The 16,431-nt window shown below is 37.3% G+C and overlaps 1 protein-coding gene and 1 long non-coding RNA gene across 3 annotated transcripts in view; one reads left to right on the top strand and one right to left on the bottom strand.

Annotated features, from left to right (window-relative positions):
• The window catches only part of LOC132399799 (uncharacterized), a 65,247-nt gene extending 55,176 nt beyond the window's left edge, over positions 1 to 10,071 (top strand). Inside the window, exons 2-3 of the long non-coding RNA XR_009514083.1 lie at positions 2,022 to 2,211; positions 3,287 to 10,071. This is a non-coding gene — a long non-coding RNA (uncharacterized LOC132399799). The remainder of the gene's footprint in view (positions 1 to 2,021; positions 2,212 to 3,286) is intronic.
• Positions 10,072 to 13,680: 3,609 nt separating this feature from the next.
• The window catches only part of ada (adenosine deaminase), an 86,391-nt gene continuing 83,640 nt past the window's right edge, over positions 13,681 to 16,431 (bottom strand). For both annotated transcript variants that reach the window (XM_059980555.1, XM_059980556.1), the window contains one exon: positions 13,681 to 15,195. In XM_059980555.1, coding sequence (XP_059836538.1) covers positions 15,094 to 15,195 — 102 coding nt within the window. In that variant the 3' untranslated portion in view covers positions 13,681 to 15,093. The remainder of the gene's footprint in view (positions 15,196 to 16,431) is intronic.

The following is a 16,431-nucleotide window of genomic DNA, read 5'->3' as shown; positions in this document are numbered from 1 at the left end:
CTGATGTCTTGATGTTGTAAACAAATGGAATTATCTAACCTGTGACATATTAAGTATTACAAATTTTAATCAGAGTTTTACAGCACAGAAACAATTCAAGTTTATTGTCATTCAATCATATATATGTATGGCATTGAGTTAAAATGAAATGTAACGTAACAAAGTTCCTCTAGACCAAGATGTATAACACAGTACATATAGCTCACACATAAAGTAATATTATCATAAAGAAATTAAAAAATAAGACAGACCCTATAGCCCAATTCGTCCATGCCAATCAAAGTGCCTACCTTAGAAGCTTGTACGGCACAGGAACAGGCCCTTTAGCCCACAATGCTGTGCTGAGCCAATTAAATTAGTAATCAAATGGCTAACTAAGCTCATCTCTTGTACCTACACAATGTTCATATCCTTCCATTTTCCTCACATTCGTGTATCTATCTAAACATCTGTTAAAAGTCTGTTTCTTGTTCTGCTGTAACAGTACATTCCAGGCTCCCACCAGTCTCTGGGAAAGACAGAAAACAACTTGCACTTCACATCTCCTTTGAAATTAAACACGAGGAAATCTGCAGGTGCTGGAAATTAAAGCAAAACACACAAAATGCTGGTGGAACGCAGCAGGCCAGGCAGCATTTATAGGGAGAAGCACTGTCGACATTTCGGGCCAAGACCCTTTGTCAGGACTAATGTTAGTTGAGGAACAAAGAGGTTTTGTTACAGATGTATAGTATGTGGGTGAATCCACACCTACAGTACTGTGCACAATTCTGGTCCCCTTAGCTAAAAATAGAAATAATGCCATTGGAGACAATCCAAAAGGCGGATCAGTTCAGAGTTCACAAAATGGGGGAAACAAAGACAATTAGCTTGTCTGCTTCCCTCAACCTTGATTCATCTGAATCCTCTGTTGGAGACAATCCAAAAGGAATTTGCCATCTAATTCCTGCCAGGGTTTTCCTATAAGTAAAGGTTAAATAGCTTGGGTCTATATTCCTAGGAGTTTAGAAGAATGTTGGTGATCTTAAACAAATAATCTCCTAGGGGAGCTTGACAAGGTAGGTGTTGAGATGTTTTGACTAAAGGGAGTGCCATGTACAGAGGGATGTAGCTATAAAATATGAGCCCCGGCATTTATAAGTGAGAGGCACAGAAATTTCTGGTAGTGAATATCTGTAAGTTTTTGCCTCAGAAATGTGGTGGAAGTTAGGGCATTTGGTATATTTAGGATGGAGATAAATAGTTCAAAGTTCGAAGTACATTTATTAGCAAAGTATGTATACATTATACAACCTTGGGATCGGTCTCTTTCAGGCAGCCACAAAACCAAAGAAACACAAAAAAAAAATACTGTCTAATGCCCAATGTGCGGAGAGAAAATAAACAAGTTGTGCAAACAATAGAAGTTAGTAAATAGCATTCAGAACAAAAGAGGGTCTATAGACATGAAGCCTGGAGCAAAGAGTAGAACTGCCATGACCCTCATCTCTTGTCCCATCACCCTGCCTTTTCAATCCATCTGGCCCAGCATTTAAATCATCCAAACAGAGTCATTCCTCGTGCTAGAACTTGGATCGACACACTCTGGACCCGGACCCTGCCACCACGTTTGGGCCCATACCCGACATTCCAAATCGGCCTGGCACTTAGATCGATCAAACCTTACTCTTGATTTAGAAAGATACTTGAAAGATTGAAAAATAGCACAGAAGAGATTCATCCAGCATAGCTCAATGATGATTATAAAGAATGGCGGGGCAAGCATAAAGGGCTTGGGGGCCTATTCCAGCTCCTGTTTTCTTGTGATCACTTTTTATGCTGTAAACAGGTATCATTAGCTGCTAAGGTGGGGAAGAAGAGGCCATCTTTCCTATATAAAGCTGCCAAGAAAGCACATATTTTTAAAAGGGTAACTTGTGTAATATATTACCAGTTTCTTGTCAATATAAATTAGCCAGAATTTGGTTTCAATCGGACCTTATTATCTGCTTATGGTTTACATTAACCTTTATTGATTCTAGGTGCCGATGCCTACAAATGGGTCTCAAATGACGGACATAGATAGTTCACTTAGAGAATTCACTTCTTCTGAACGGGCTGGTCGAAGGGATGCATTACCTGACATTACAGATTTACAGGAGCCTTCAAGGGACAACGTGGTCAAAAGCAGTTTAACTGTAAACATGACAAAGCTTACAATCAAATCTGAAGGTTTGTACTCATTTCTGATTTAGGGATCGATCTATGATTTGCAAACTAACCATTAGGTTTCAATACCAACGGAAAATATTCTTGAATTCTTGAAAATATTCTTGAATTGCTATGAATCTCTAACCTCTGTGAATTTTATAGGCTATCTTTTGTAAGCATGCCAGCTCAATACATATAATACTTGTGCAGTCACTCACAAAGGTGGTTAACAATTAGATTTACTTCAGCTTTTGTGAATTCTGAAAGGAATCTCTATGAGGGGGACAGATATGTGTCGTATATTCTAGACTGCAAAACTTGTTCAAATCCAAGAGTGTATTCTCGGTTCTGCTGCCAGAATGGGAGGGGTAAAGGAATCTTTTTTCCTTGCTGGCAGTAAAATATACTTTGGATTAGGAGCTGAGTTAGCATTGTTTTTGGCATCACTGGCCATGCCTGCTAATTTAATATGACAGCATCTTCAGTCCTAAGATTTAACAGTTAGTAGGTTAAATGGTCATTGTAAATTGTCCTGTGATTAGGCTAGGGTTAAATAAGTGGGCTGCTGGATGGCACAGATTGCTGAGCCAGACAAATCTGTTCCACGCTGTAGCTTTAGATAAAAAATAAATCTTAAAAGATTTAGGTGTGAGAATACATTAACTATTGATTGAAAAACATTTTGCACTATTCATTTTTCTGTCTGGACTTTTTGTTATTCTTTCTGTATAACCTTTTTGACGGCTTTAAATTAAAAACAAAAGCACACAAAATTATTTCCCTCCATAGATGCTGCTTGACTTACTGGGTTCTTCCAGCATTTTGTGTACATTGTTCAGGATTTCCGGCATCTACAGAATCTCTTCTACAAAAGGTTGCAGAATATGCCACAGTTATTGTTAAGTAATCTACTATACCCAAGGCCTGATGATACGCTCATATTTTAAAGATCTCACATAGGACATCCCTCTTGTATTTTTCTTTGTTTTATTATAATATCTATTCTGTTCAAGATTGTCTTATTGATGGCATCTTGCATTTTGTCAGAAAATGGCATCTATATTGTATTTTAATATTTGCTTTTCTTAAACTATAGAACGCATTGAAGATACAAAGCCTGTTACAGAAGCTCAGGCTCCTTGTCAAGTAGAGAACCAGGAGACATCGTCTCAGTGCGAGGATGGTTGTGAAAACCAATGACGAATGTATATCTGGTTTTGATCATCCACGAGCTAAGAATTTCTCAGAATATAACTCATTTCAATACCAAAAGGATATTTGGAGGAGTTGTGGAATTCAAAGGAAATGGTGCATTTGATTTATTGACACCAATTAGCATTTTTGATTTATGTTCTAAACACTGATATATTTTACTGTAGCTAAGGTACATGATAACTGGTTTCTGTAGATTAAAAATAAAATTGAAGTTGTTGCATTTAATTGAATAACATTTAATACCTATACAGATTATTTGATTCCTTTCAGATCTCTTGATACGTTAAAACCAGACATTAATTTGTAAGAAATTTGGAAAAATATTATCAGACTCTTTATTATATCATCAATTGGGGACCAGAACTCCACAAAAAATTATTTGCAGATATTCCACAGTGTGATGTAAGTCTTCTTTAAAAAATAGCACATGGTATTTTATAGTCAAAGGTTATACAGATGCCATCAGTCATTTGCCCATTTCTGGGTATTTGCAATGGAACTTGCTATGAACAGGTAACCACTTTGGAGCAGTAAATTCTATAATGGATTTAGAAGCCGTGAACAGAGAAAACAACTGAATTTCTTCCTGACCAGTCATTTGTAGAATTGTTAGTGAACATGAGAGCCTGAGCCAGGAAATACACATTAGAATCATTTACTCAATAATATGTACAGATAACGGGACAGACTGAAAGAAAGGTAGTATGGAAAGAGGAATGTAAGTGAGACAGAGTACACCAATTTCATGCTTATTGTAATTTAATGCCACATGTTTAGATGGTTGTATAAAAAATTCTAGAGGAGCAGGGTAACTCCACATGCTATCTCCTAATTACTGCATGTAACTAAACGTGTAAGGTAACAAGATATTAATAATAAGTACAAAAACCAGCAAAATCCAGTGTCCACTAGCTTGCAAAAACATAAGGCAAATTAGTTCCTTTATATACAAGGTGTCTGATATTCTAGACATTTTAAATTTCACCTGGTATACTTGTATGAAAATCAATAAATGCAGTTTAGGTTCAAAAGTCTTAATCTACGCATAGTGTACAACAAGTTCATTACATTAGCACATGGTTAAATTGAATGCAAGCCCTTCCACAGCTGGTTGCTGATCAATTGGTCTGCTTGCAAAAGATTTTATTCTCTCATTGAAGAAGTGGATTTCTTTATTCTGAGGCCTGTTCGGTTTGTACATCAAAGATTTCAATATAAAAACTGAAGGAACTGGTTGGAAAAAATAACAAAATCAAAGACACATTTTAATCCTTCAGGTGTCCAAAGGTATATTATTGAGAGGTAGGAATAGACTTAAGAAGTTGGAATTCAACATAAATAAGTACAAAGTGATGCATTTTGGTTGGGCAACAATTAAAAAGATTCTTCCTGGAATGGAAGTACATTCAGTGGTTTGGAAAAATACATTTGGAGCAATAAAGAGAGCCTTCTTAATTATTTAGTATGTTTTTTTAGAAAGGGGATTTTGGGGTTTTATGATACTAAATATCCAAGATAAAATTGTGACCCTAACTTTTTAAAGAGAGAGAGGGTAGTGCAGTACAGATACAGGCCCTTTGGCTAATCAATCCACACCAAACATCAAACACTTATTTTTACACAAGTCCTACCCTGTCCTATTTATTTCTCCTCATATCCCTTTGTTGCTTTACACTCTTCACCAGGGGAATTCTTGTTCTGAGTTCCTGAACTTGTATGTTGTACATTCAAAAACACAAAAATATCCCAATTCACTTCATTGGTGCATTAACAAATAAAAAAAATGACATTGATATTATAAGGAAATTATTAAGAAAGAGGACTAAATGAATGATTAAAGCATGGGTTTGAAGGACTTTCCTGAATTGAATATGAGAAAAATTCAGTTTAGGCCATTTGCTAGTCAAAGGGCTGTCACCAATAATAATGCGACTAAATTTTAGATAAGTTCAAGAGAGCAGAATTGGAGGAGCGCAGATGTCTCTGACAGAGCTGTGGGGGGGGGGGAGATTATACATACAGAGGGGTACAACTCATAAGGACTTTAAAACAAGGATGAAAATTTTAAGTTGATGCATAATTGGGAGCCAGGATCAATCATCAAGTACAGGAGAAATGGTTGGATCAGATTTGATGTGAGTTTGAGTATAAGCAGCAGAGAGAACCAGCTGGATTAGTTTGGTCAAAGCTAACAAAATCATAGATGAAGGCATCAGAGGCAGATGAGTCAAGGCAGGGACAGTGAATATGTGATAATCAGAATTAGGCTTAGGTGCAAATCTCGGGATTAAATGGGATGATAGGGTCATGAACAGTACGTACCGTTTCTGAATAAAGGCCATGCCATCGTGTACCTGAGGAAAGAGGATTCAGATGATCTAAGGTTCTGGGATCAGTCTTTCCAATGCTTAGTCATTTGGATTAGTGCTTGGTCCATGTCCACATTCATTTGGAAGGAATTTTGTCCAGTGTTTTCAGAGGATGATGTCAGCATCAGAGCTTAATTAGATAGGACATTGTTTACCAAAAATCAGTGGAAATACTGTTTATGGAGCATGATTGAAGTTTTTATCAAGATAATAGCAGGAAATTGGGGTGAACACTGTGGACATTAGCAAAGTGTTCAGTGGAGAATCAGACTACTGTTTATGCCTGATAGGTGAAAATTCAAGGCACTAATCTGCCACCTTGAATGTCTTGAACTGGTTTAAGTACGTAGCAAGTAGCAATATCTTTCTGTGGCAATTTGTGCTTTTATCCATTAGACAACAAAATCACTTAAAAATGTCAGGTTCCTAGAGGGTTACTCTGGAGAAATTTAGAATGAGTGTCCAAGGAGGCAAAACTAAATGTGGAAGACTTAGTACACAGTAAGAATCCTGTTGCACAAAATGTCAAACCTTAAATTCCTTTCCATCATAAACAATATCAAGTTAGTCAGCAATTTCTTTATAGCTTTCACTGAGGGGATGATTCTTAAACATTGTACCAGAAACTCTAATTAGCAGTTGTGAAATGTGGATTTCCTCTGTACTTTTACCAATGTCATGCGTAAGAATAGTTCTGTGGTAACGCTAGGCTGCTGCTAACATGGTGGATGAATGAGAAGGTATAAAAACATGGGGAGAATTCGATTATGCCTTTATATATTTAATTGCATTATTTAAACTGAGAAGTTCTGTGAGCAGATTATTTATCCCTTGAAAAGCTGTTCTGAAATTTAGTGAAGTCACTACTGACCATGACTAAAAACTCATAAACCTGCCTTTGTCACATATTCCTTAATATCTTAGTGATAGTTAACAAATTTCACAACATATGCCAGTGATAATAAACCTGATTTAGATTCTGATAGTATATTAGTGTCAGTCTTATAATTAACGATCCACCAAACAAGCTCTTTGCAGGAGAAACTATTCCCATCACTCCTGAATGACACAGCACTCCTTTAATTTTATTTCCCATTCCCAGCTGCTATAACCAATTGAAGATGGAGAAATACCACTGGTTTCCTGTAATATCTTGAAAATATAATCTGACTAATTAGCCATCATTAAACATCAAAATTTCAGGGAACATAAGCCTATTTTGCTTTCATATTTCCTTATAACATAGAGAGTCACTTCGGCCCATCAAATTCATGCTGGTCTACAAAGCAATCCTTTTCCCCCCCACTAATATTCCAAGTACAAGTTTCCAGGCTATAACAGGGTTCAGTTTCCAATAACTCTTTAGATAGGTAGATAGATATGTTATTGATTCCAAAGGAAGTTCCGGTGTCACAGTAGCATTACAAGTTCAAAGATGTACAATATTAGAAGAGAAGAAGAATAAATAAAAAAATAAGTTACCTTACACAGGAGGGCTTCATCACTCTGCCTATAGGTTGATTCATTATAGAGTCTTATGGCCAAGGGTAAGGATGACCTCATATACCACTCTTTGGAGCAGTGCAGTTGTCAGCCTATTAGTGAAATTGCCCCTCTGTTCTGCCAAGTTAACAGGCAAAGGGTGAGAAACATTGTCCAGAATTGCCAGGGTTTTCCATAGGGTCCTTTGTTCTACCACAGCCTCCAGTGTGTCCAGTTTGACTCCTATAACAGAGCCAGCCTTCCTAATCAGTTTATTGAGTCTGTTGGCATCACCCGTGTTGGTGCCATTGCCCCAGTATACCACCACAGAGAAGATTGTACTGGCAAAAACAGACAGGTAGAACGTTTGAAGAAGAGGCCTGCATACTCCAAAGGACCTCAGTCTCCTCAGGAAGTAGAGGCAGAAATGTCAAGAAATCAACAACAAAAAAGCTTGTGGGAGAGGGTCACAGAAAGTGACTGTGACAGGACAGTGAGCCGTCTCACTGACGTGAGTAAGCCTGTGAAACAGCTCAGCACTCCCAATTCTGTTTGCCTTAACCGAGCTCGCAATTGCTGTGCGAGGCTGAGGGGAGAAGACAAGTGGAAATACACCATTTACACCTGGTAGAAGGTACCTGCAGCCTCGCAGCAGCCAGCAAATCCATCCACCCAGCCTCCCAGATGCTCACTCTTTTGTATGAACTGTCTACAAGTCGGGAGTTTGTAATCTGGAGAGGACATGTAACTTATCCACATTCTCATTAATTTTGCCTCCCCTCCCCCCCAAATTCACTCACTAAACTACCCACTAGGGACAACTTAGTAGTCAATTTGCTTAACAACCTGCATAACTGGAGGATAGGAGAGCTCCAGGAAGAAACTCCTCGCATTATAGAGAGAAAGCACGTACTGACAGAACCAGGGGGTCAGGGTTGAATCTTGGTCACTGAACCAATGGGGCAGTAGCTCTGCTAGCTTTATCACCTTTGTGTAATCCAGCCGTACAATTAATCATTTAGGATCAAAGTATAATTCCACATCATCTACACACTAAGCCTCTGGATGTCTTGTTGCTCTTCGAGGGAGCAGGATCCAGGAATGCTCTATCTTTCAGGTATGATCCAACCTGGTCTTTGTTAATGTGCAGCATAATATCTATTACGTTATTATCCTTTAAATATATAGGACAGTATAACTAACATTTCAGGTATTTTCTATATTTGTGCACGTTATTTTACAGATCCTTGTGAAGATGCTACTAAATCCCTTCTGGAGCATCTCCATATCTAGGTTTTTGCTTAGAATTTCTGTTTTATCCTTGTGTCCTTGTACTTGTGTATAAGATGGAGAGGCACTGATCATGTGGATAGGCAGAGAAATGGCTAACATGAGAGGGCACAGTTTTAAGGTGCTTGGAAGTAGGTTCAGAGGAGATGTCAGAGTTAAGTTTTTTACGCAGAGAGTGGTGAGTGTGTGGAATGGGCTGCTGGCAACGGTGGTGGAGATGGATACGATAGGATCTTTTCAGAGACTCCTGGATAGGTACATGGAGCTCAGAAAAATAGAGGGCTATGGGTAACCCCATGTAATTTCATGTTCGGCATAGCATTGTGGGCCAAAGGGCCTATATTGTTCCGTAGGTTTTCTATGTTACCTCTATTGAAATCTACTTGCAACAGTTATGCCCACTGGCCTATCTATTGATATCCCTTTGTAATCCTCTGCTTCCACATACTCCGTTTATAATGCTACCAATCAATGTTATTGAGGAGTTTTCTAGCTCATCATCTGTTTACAATTGTTGAGATTAGTTCAGGCCCATTAATCATGCAGTAACAGGATACCATTAATCATGTAATACTAGTAAAGCATCAACTCTGTCACTAATCTGTCCCTTGGTATTTGGCCAGTTTCCTGATGACTGCTACAACAAAAATATGCATTCTACACAGAACGAAATGCCATAAGGATGTGTTGTTATATTTTCTTCCAATGGAATTCTACACAGGAAACAGTATTGCAAAACTATAATCATTCATTGTCACTTTGGTAATCTTTTCAAGTACACTAAGCATAAAATTACTTGCATTAAGTTCACTATTACATTTACGGTTCATATTTAACAATCTCTCGAGGACCACATTTATATGCATCGTACTTCAGTACTTCCTTGCTGCACAATGGCATGACAATAATTTATTAGATCTTTTTAACCCTGATTAAGTTGGAGCATTGCCATCCTATATACATTTGTAGAGCTGTCTGGTACATGTGGACTATTTTGTTCTAAACAGCTACAGAGGCGGTGTTTAAATTTTTATTCACAATTAAAGGATAGCTTTATTATGTTCTAGTGTACATTCAAGTTATTTTGTCTAAACAGCTCTAGAAGCAGAATCTAAATTAATATTCACCATTAAAGGATAACTTTATTCTGTTCTACAGCATATAGTCAAGTTCTATATTCTCAATGTATAAAATTAAATGTTCCTGTTTAAGGCTTTGCATGGAATAATAAGAGTATTTCAGTTTGTGGATTTTTAAACTGATAAACCAAGTCTAAAAATGACACTTATTAATAAAGCTATTCATAAAATGCATACATTTAGTAATTAAACAGAAATATTGGGAACTTGAGAATCCCATTAATAACTGTTTATTTATTCTTCATTGTTAAGTAATGTGAATTGAAAAAGTACTCAACTATTGATGAAAGAGGCATTGCTATATCTTCCTGCTTAAAGCAATTTATGTAAATATGCCTGCCATTTAATAAAGTTATTTATACAATTTGTTTTGAAAATACTATTTATTGTTTGTAATTTCAAGTTTGGGAAGAAATTTAATTAATGAAAAACTACTAAATGATCTGATATTTTCCACTTAAGTTGTGTTGCAACTGCAAGCAAGCAATTGCTATTAAACTTACGCTACATTCATTATACTACAGGTACTGCAGAATGGAGAGTTCACTATTGAATAAAGTAGTCATTAAATATTTCATAGTCTTTGTAAAGGCTATGAAATCTTCTGTGGTTCATCAGTTTTCTGCTCATTCCTTTGAACTTAATTGTTGCAGTAACACAAGCCACTGCCAGCTATACTTGGGAGAACATTACCAGCTACCTTTCCCCAAAGTTGAATTTATTGCTTTGCAGCAGGTTTAAGTTCTATGTCTGACATCACATCAATCTGAAGCCAAATGTGCAGTGAAACAAGGGCAAAATCGCATACCTCCCATAAACGTTTTGAAAACAAATGCTTTAACTAAACAGATCCTTTCAATATAGCTCTTTCTTACTTGTCGGTTAGTATCGTCCTAGAAAAGTAGTTTATATATCAAAAAACTGATTTTGAGAATGTACTCAAGTAGTTTTGGAAACATGCAAATTTGCAATTGCAGAAAATAGCAAAAGATGTGCTGCTGAGGAAATGAAATGCACCTCCTTGCATTATTGAGAGAGGACTTTTCTATGTTGGACTATTGTGTAAGAAGGTCCCCAAATTCCTTTAGAAATGAAAGGTGATCTTGTTCAAATAAGACTGGCAGTTGACTCTGGAACCAGGGGTCATATTCCAAAGATAATGTTTGCGTCAATCAGGATAAGGATGTATTTGTTTACTAATAGAGTTGTGAATTCATGGAATTCATTCCCACATAGGCCAGTAGTGCTCAGCTGTTTTTAGTCAAAATTCAGAATAGTAGATTTTCAGACTTCCAGGGATTCGACAATAGAATGGGGGAAGTGGGGTTGCCGTAGAGGTTTAACCAAGATTGCAAAGTAAGATTTCAAATACTACTCCTCTTTATGTTCTTGGGAGTTTGGGACACTTTGTTAAAGCATTTTAAGTAACAATATGGTTTTAACATGCTGTAAGGTGTCACTGCTAATGTGATGTCCTCTCTGTAATGTTTCACTGTTATGGTAATCTCTATAGCAGCAATATTTGAGTTATGACTAGAGATAATGGAGGCTTTGGAATGTGGGCTATCCAATGAGAGGCACGTTGTTCTTTCTTGTGGGTCTGGGAGCAGAGATTTTGCAGTCTTTTGTCAGGGAGAGATGAAGAGAGAAGACGTGAATGGACAGAGTGGACTTGCAGCGAGGGTCCAAGGATCAGCTACACTTGGAGGAGGTCGACAGGGAACAAATGAACGGAACTGTGGGCTCCAACGTTGAGCATTAGACTGTTTTGTGAGAATGGGCCAGTTTTCTTTTTTGTTTCTTTACTAACCATATTGTCAAATTAAGAATTATAAAGCTCAATTAGCATATTGTGTACTGTTTGTTACTTCATGGTGCTGATTTATAACAGGGTAGCACATCACGCAGTATCCATCCAAACAAGGTTTCTTAACTTTGGCCAGGCCGGAGGCTGCCTTCTCCTAGATTAAGCCGCTAGCCGAACTGAGGGTTACATAGTGTTTTCTTCTTTCAATTACATTTTACGAATAAGTATTTTCATTTGAACAAATTTCGCTAGCAAACATATGCCTTTGATGTCAAAGGTGCCAAAACCTTTGAGCTTGGATGGTCAATTTGATTTAACAGCTGAATTTTTTTTTCCTGTACACATGGATTTTGGGCAAATGCATTGAATCAAATGATGAACAAGTTTGATACCCATTGTATAGAATATTGCCAGGCATGCAAAGTCTATAGGACCACTGTTGCTGCTCTTAATTCACCAGAGAAAGCAGGATCTCCCAGTGGCCACACATTTTAATTCCACGCCCCATTCCCATTCTGATATGTCTGTCCATGGCCTCCTCTGCTGTCAAGATGAAGCCACACTCAGGTTGGAGGAACAACACCTTATATTCCACCTGAGTAGCCTCCAACCTCATGGTATGAACATTGACTTCTCTAACTTCCGTTAATGCCTCTCCTCCCCTTACCCCGTCCCTTATTTATTTACTCTCCCCCTTTTTTTTTACCTCTCTCTGCCCCTCTCACAATCACTCCTTGCCTGCTCTCCATCTCCCTCTGGTGCTCCCCTCCCCCTTTCTTTCTCCCTAGGCCTCCCATCCCGTGATCCTTTCCCCTCTCCAGCTGTGTATCCCTTTTGCTAATCAACTTTCGAGCTCTTGGCTTCATCCCTCCTCCTCATCTTCTCCTATCATTTCAGATCTCCCTCTCACCCTCCCATTTTCAAATCTCTTACTATCTTTTCTTTCAGTTAGTCCTGACAAAGGGTTTCGGCCCGAAACGTTGACTGTACTTCTTCCTATAGATGCTGCCTGGCCTGCTGCGTTCCGCCAGCATTTTATGTGTGTTGCTTGAATTTCCAGCATCTGCAGATTTCCTCGTGGTTGCCACTCTTAATTAGCTGGTTGTGGCATAGTAAAAGGGTTTATAGCCATTCTGGAATACTGCTCAACACTGTGGCATCGAGTGTCCTCTTCAGCTGTAACATACATCCTCCTGTTAAAGTAGGACACTAACATTGTGTTTAAGAGATGGAACTGGAAAAAAACTTCACGGGATCATAAAGCAAATGAAATATTGATCAAAACATACCTCAGTTCCAGAGTTCTAATGTTTAAAGATGAAATAACTCCTGCAGTCAAAATATTACTTGTGAAATGGAGTCTCTGCAAGCTGTTACTGATGGCAGAGATGCAAGATGCAGTTCAACACAACAGTAAATAATAAACTTGGTGAAACTGATAGGGGATCATTGCAAGTAGCAAGAATTCCTCCTGCAGAGCCCATTTTCCTACCCTTTCCTCCACCTCCACACCCTTTCTGAGGCTTGTCCAATTACATATTCTGGCATTGTACTCAGTCACATTTTGCAACATAAAGTCTTCAGTCAACGTACAGTCTACTGGGCTCACACTGCAGGTTTAATGTGGCTTCCCTGTTACTGAAGTTATACCCCTTGGTTCCTGCTCTTAGATATAATATCCAACATCAGGAAACAGGTTCATTATGAGGGGTGATTGATAAGTTTGTGGCCTGAGGTAAAGTTGCTCACTGCAGTGGAGGTTATCTGGTATCTGTCACGGCGCATTGCCACTAATAGATAACCAGCATCTCATATTAGTGTAGTTATCTTTTAACATTCAAGCACTTATTTCCCTCTCCACCAACACTGAATTATCCACAAGTTCAAAAGTGGGATTACATAGACATTGCTTACCACCTTTAAGAAATTATAGATTTATCCCCAATATGTTTTTGAGGTGTTCAATTCTGATAAATAAAAGTATATTTTAAAATGTAATCTCAGTTTCTTTGTCTAATTCATCAGTTCTATTTATAAAGTAAAATTAACTCCCTTGAAGATGTTGAGTAAGTTCACAGAAGTGGAAGGTGATTATAGAATTTTTGGCTACATTTGCTTATTAGATATGGAAGTCATTGGCACCATAATATTGGGAAAATAGGACTCAAATGGTTAGAAACAGTTCTGGAAAAGCCCCTTTTTTAAAATTTATTTTTAAACGTTTTACAAATTTGACGCATACAAATTACGTCTAAAAAAGGTTATCCGTCTGAATTCAATCCAGATACATGAGTTACAAAAGTTGACTATCAACAATCCTTCTCATATGAATTTTGGTAATCTCATTTCTATCACTGTTACACATTGACACTGTTACTTATCTTTCCCAATGTGCAACGTTTGGTAGTGAGATACCAGTCACTGGTGGCACTGTTTGGATCAAAAATTAACAAAATGTGAAAAGACTGTTTATCAGCCTTAATGTCAGAACAGTAAATATTAATCAGACATCCCACATTAACAGATTTCTAATGCTTAAAGGTGAAATAAAGGATTCTGCAGTCAAAAATATTACTTGTGATCATTCTCTGAAATGCAGACTATACAAGCTGTTGCTGATGGCAGAAATGCAAGGTGCAACTCAGCACAACAGTTAAATAAGAGATTTGGAGTAACAGATAGGGGACCATCAGTAATACATTCTAAATACTTGAATAATTAACCAGTTGCATCAAATGAAGATTTCCTAGTAAGAATATATTTAAATTTAATCTTTGTTACTGTTAAACACCATGTCAACAAGTTTTAAATGCTCAATAATGTAACCTTTAAAAAGGACCAGATCGGGGAAAAACTGAAACACTAGCAGAATGTGAGGAAACTTCATACAAGGTGGGAAAAGTTAGAACTATTGTTGTTGGAAAATGGAGCCATCTAATATTCTATAATCACTAATTTGCAGACAAAATCCATACTCAGCTTTTTCCTATCTAACAATATCAGCCTAGTTCTAACCATCCTCTGAAATACAAGCTAATTCCTTAAATTCCTATGAGGCCTCTTGCTCTCATTTTTGGTGATATATCACTTGGCGAAGTCAGGCCTCACTCCTCTTACGCCCACCTCATTCCAGCAGACAATATCAATCCTCGCTGCTGATTGGTGTGAAATTCTCTCACAAATCATCATCCTAGTATACTAGTTAATATAATTGAGTAAATCAGCCATCCATTATTGGCCATGGTTTAGTGATCCTTTTGGGACATTTGTAGGCTAGGTGCTGCTTTATAAAATTATGTTATCATATAAATGTTCTCTACTCCTTAAATGATTCTGCAAAGCCATTGCCTAAAATAAAGTGTCTTAGAAACAATTAAATCCACATTTTTGATTATACAATACTTAAAGATCAAAAGGCAATCTATATTGTTTTGTGTTCTTTTCATAAGATTTGCAAGAAAAGCTATGCTATATCTTTCTCATAAAGTGAATATTTAATAATGGAGTATTCAGCAAAAAAAAAAATTCTAATCCATTAACTGGATTCTTCAAGTAGTCGCTTGGAATTTCCTGATCAAGTTGATGATATATCAGCAACTGTTTACAAAGCATTGTTCTGGAAACTATATGCCTTGTATAATGTTTGTAGAAGCTCTTCTTTCTCTTTATCTGGGAGAAAGCTGGACTTGGCTGCATTAATATTCTGTGGATTAATATGAAAAAAATGCTTTACAACCAATTGCTTAGATACAAATTTTCTTAGCACATTTCATAAGACATTTTTAAAGCAACTCAAAGTCTGATTTCTTCCTAAATTAGGACAAATTAGCAAATGCAAAGCATGAATTACAACCCCCTTCCTTTTATGCTATGTAACCATTTTAATGAAATTTATGTATGCTCTAGATGACAAACATTTTCTATATTCAAAGACCAGGGCCCCATTATATAAAATATAATAAGCCACATTTCCACCAAAGAATATTTACTGATTATTAAGAAGATTGTTGGTTTCATTAAAATAAAGTAACTCAATAATGATTTTCATATTCAAGAATAAAGATTGTTTAATGTCACTTCCTCTAAAGGAGTGTAAAGGAGACAAAAAAAATTTTAATCCAGATTCAATGCAGTACAAAAAAACACAAAAGATAAAGAACACAATAATAATAAAAACAATAAATATGAATACATAAGATTGCTTATATACATAGATTGATTGCATGTCCATAATGTGATGCTAGATTGTACACAAGGTGACAGTCTAGAAATAATAAAGTAGTGGTGGAGTTAGTGGATGGAGAAGCGGATCATCCTTACTGATTGGGGGAAGTAAATATTTGAGTCTGGTGGTCCTGGTGTGGATGCTACGAAGCCTCTTTCCTGATGAGAGTGAGACCATGAGCAGGGTGGGTGGGATCCTTCATGATGCTACTGGCCATTTTCTGGCACCTTTCTGTATATATATTCTTGATGGCGGGTAGACTGATGCCAATAATGCTTTGGGCAGTTTTGACCACCCATTGTGGAGCCTTCCTGTCTGCCGCAGTGGTAGTTTCCGTAACAAGCAGTGATGCAGCTTGTCAGGATGATATCTACAGCATATCTGTACAATACTGAGAATACGGACATGCAAAGTCCAGCTCTCTTCAGAAGGTAGAGGCACTGGTGAGCTTTCTTGACTGTGTAAGGTGTGTTCTGGGACCAAGAGATGTGTTCAGAGACAGTTTCGGTGTACCAAAGGACCTTTGCCCAGCTGCATTTTTTCTTTAATTTATTTTTATTTGGGAAAATTATTTTAATTAGGAAAGACAAAATATAACTGTCACCAAACAGGATTCACGAATGTGGATGTTTCTGTGAAAATTCCGTGATTTGCTACTAACGTGTTTCTCAGACTCTGGATAAATTAGCCATTTTGGAATCTTAACTTCAGACA

This window comes from Hypanus sabinus, chromosome 9, assembly GCF_030144855.1.
Source record: "Hypanus sabinus isolate sHypSab1 chromosome 9, sHypSab1.hap1, whole genome shotgun sequence".
NCBI classification, from domain to species: domain Eukaryota; kingdom Metazoa; phylum Chordata; class Chondrichthyes; order Myliobatiformes; family Dasyatidae; genus Hypanus; species Hypanus sabinus.
The sequence above is the reverse complement of the archived record's forward strand: the minus strand, read 5'-3'. Positions and strand labels throughout refer to the sequence as shown.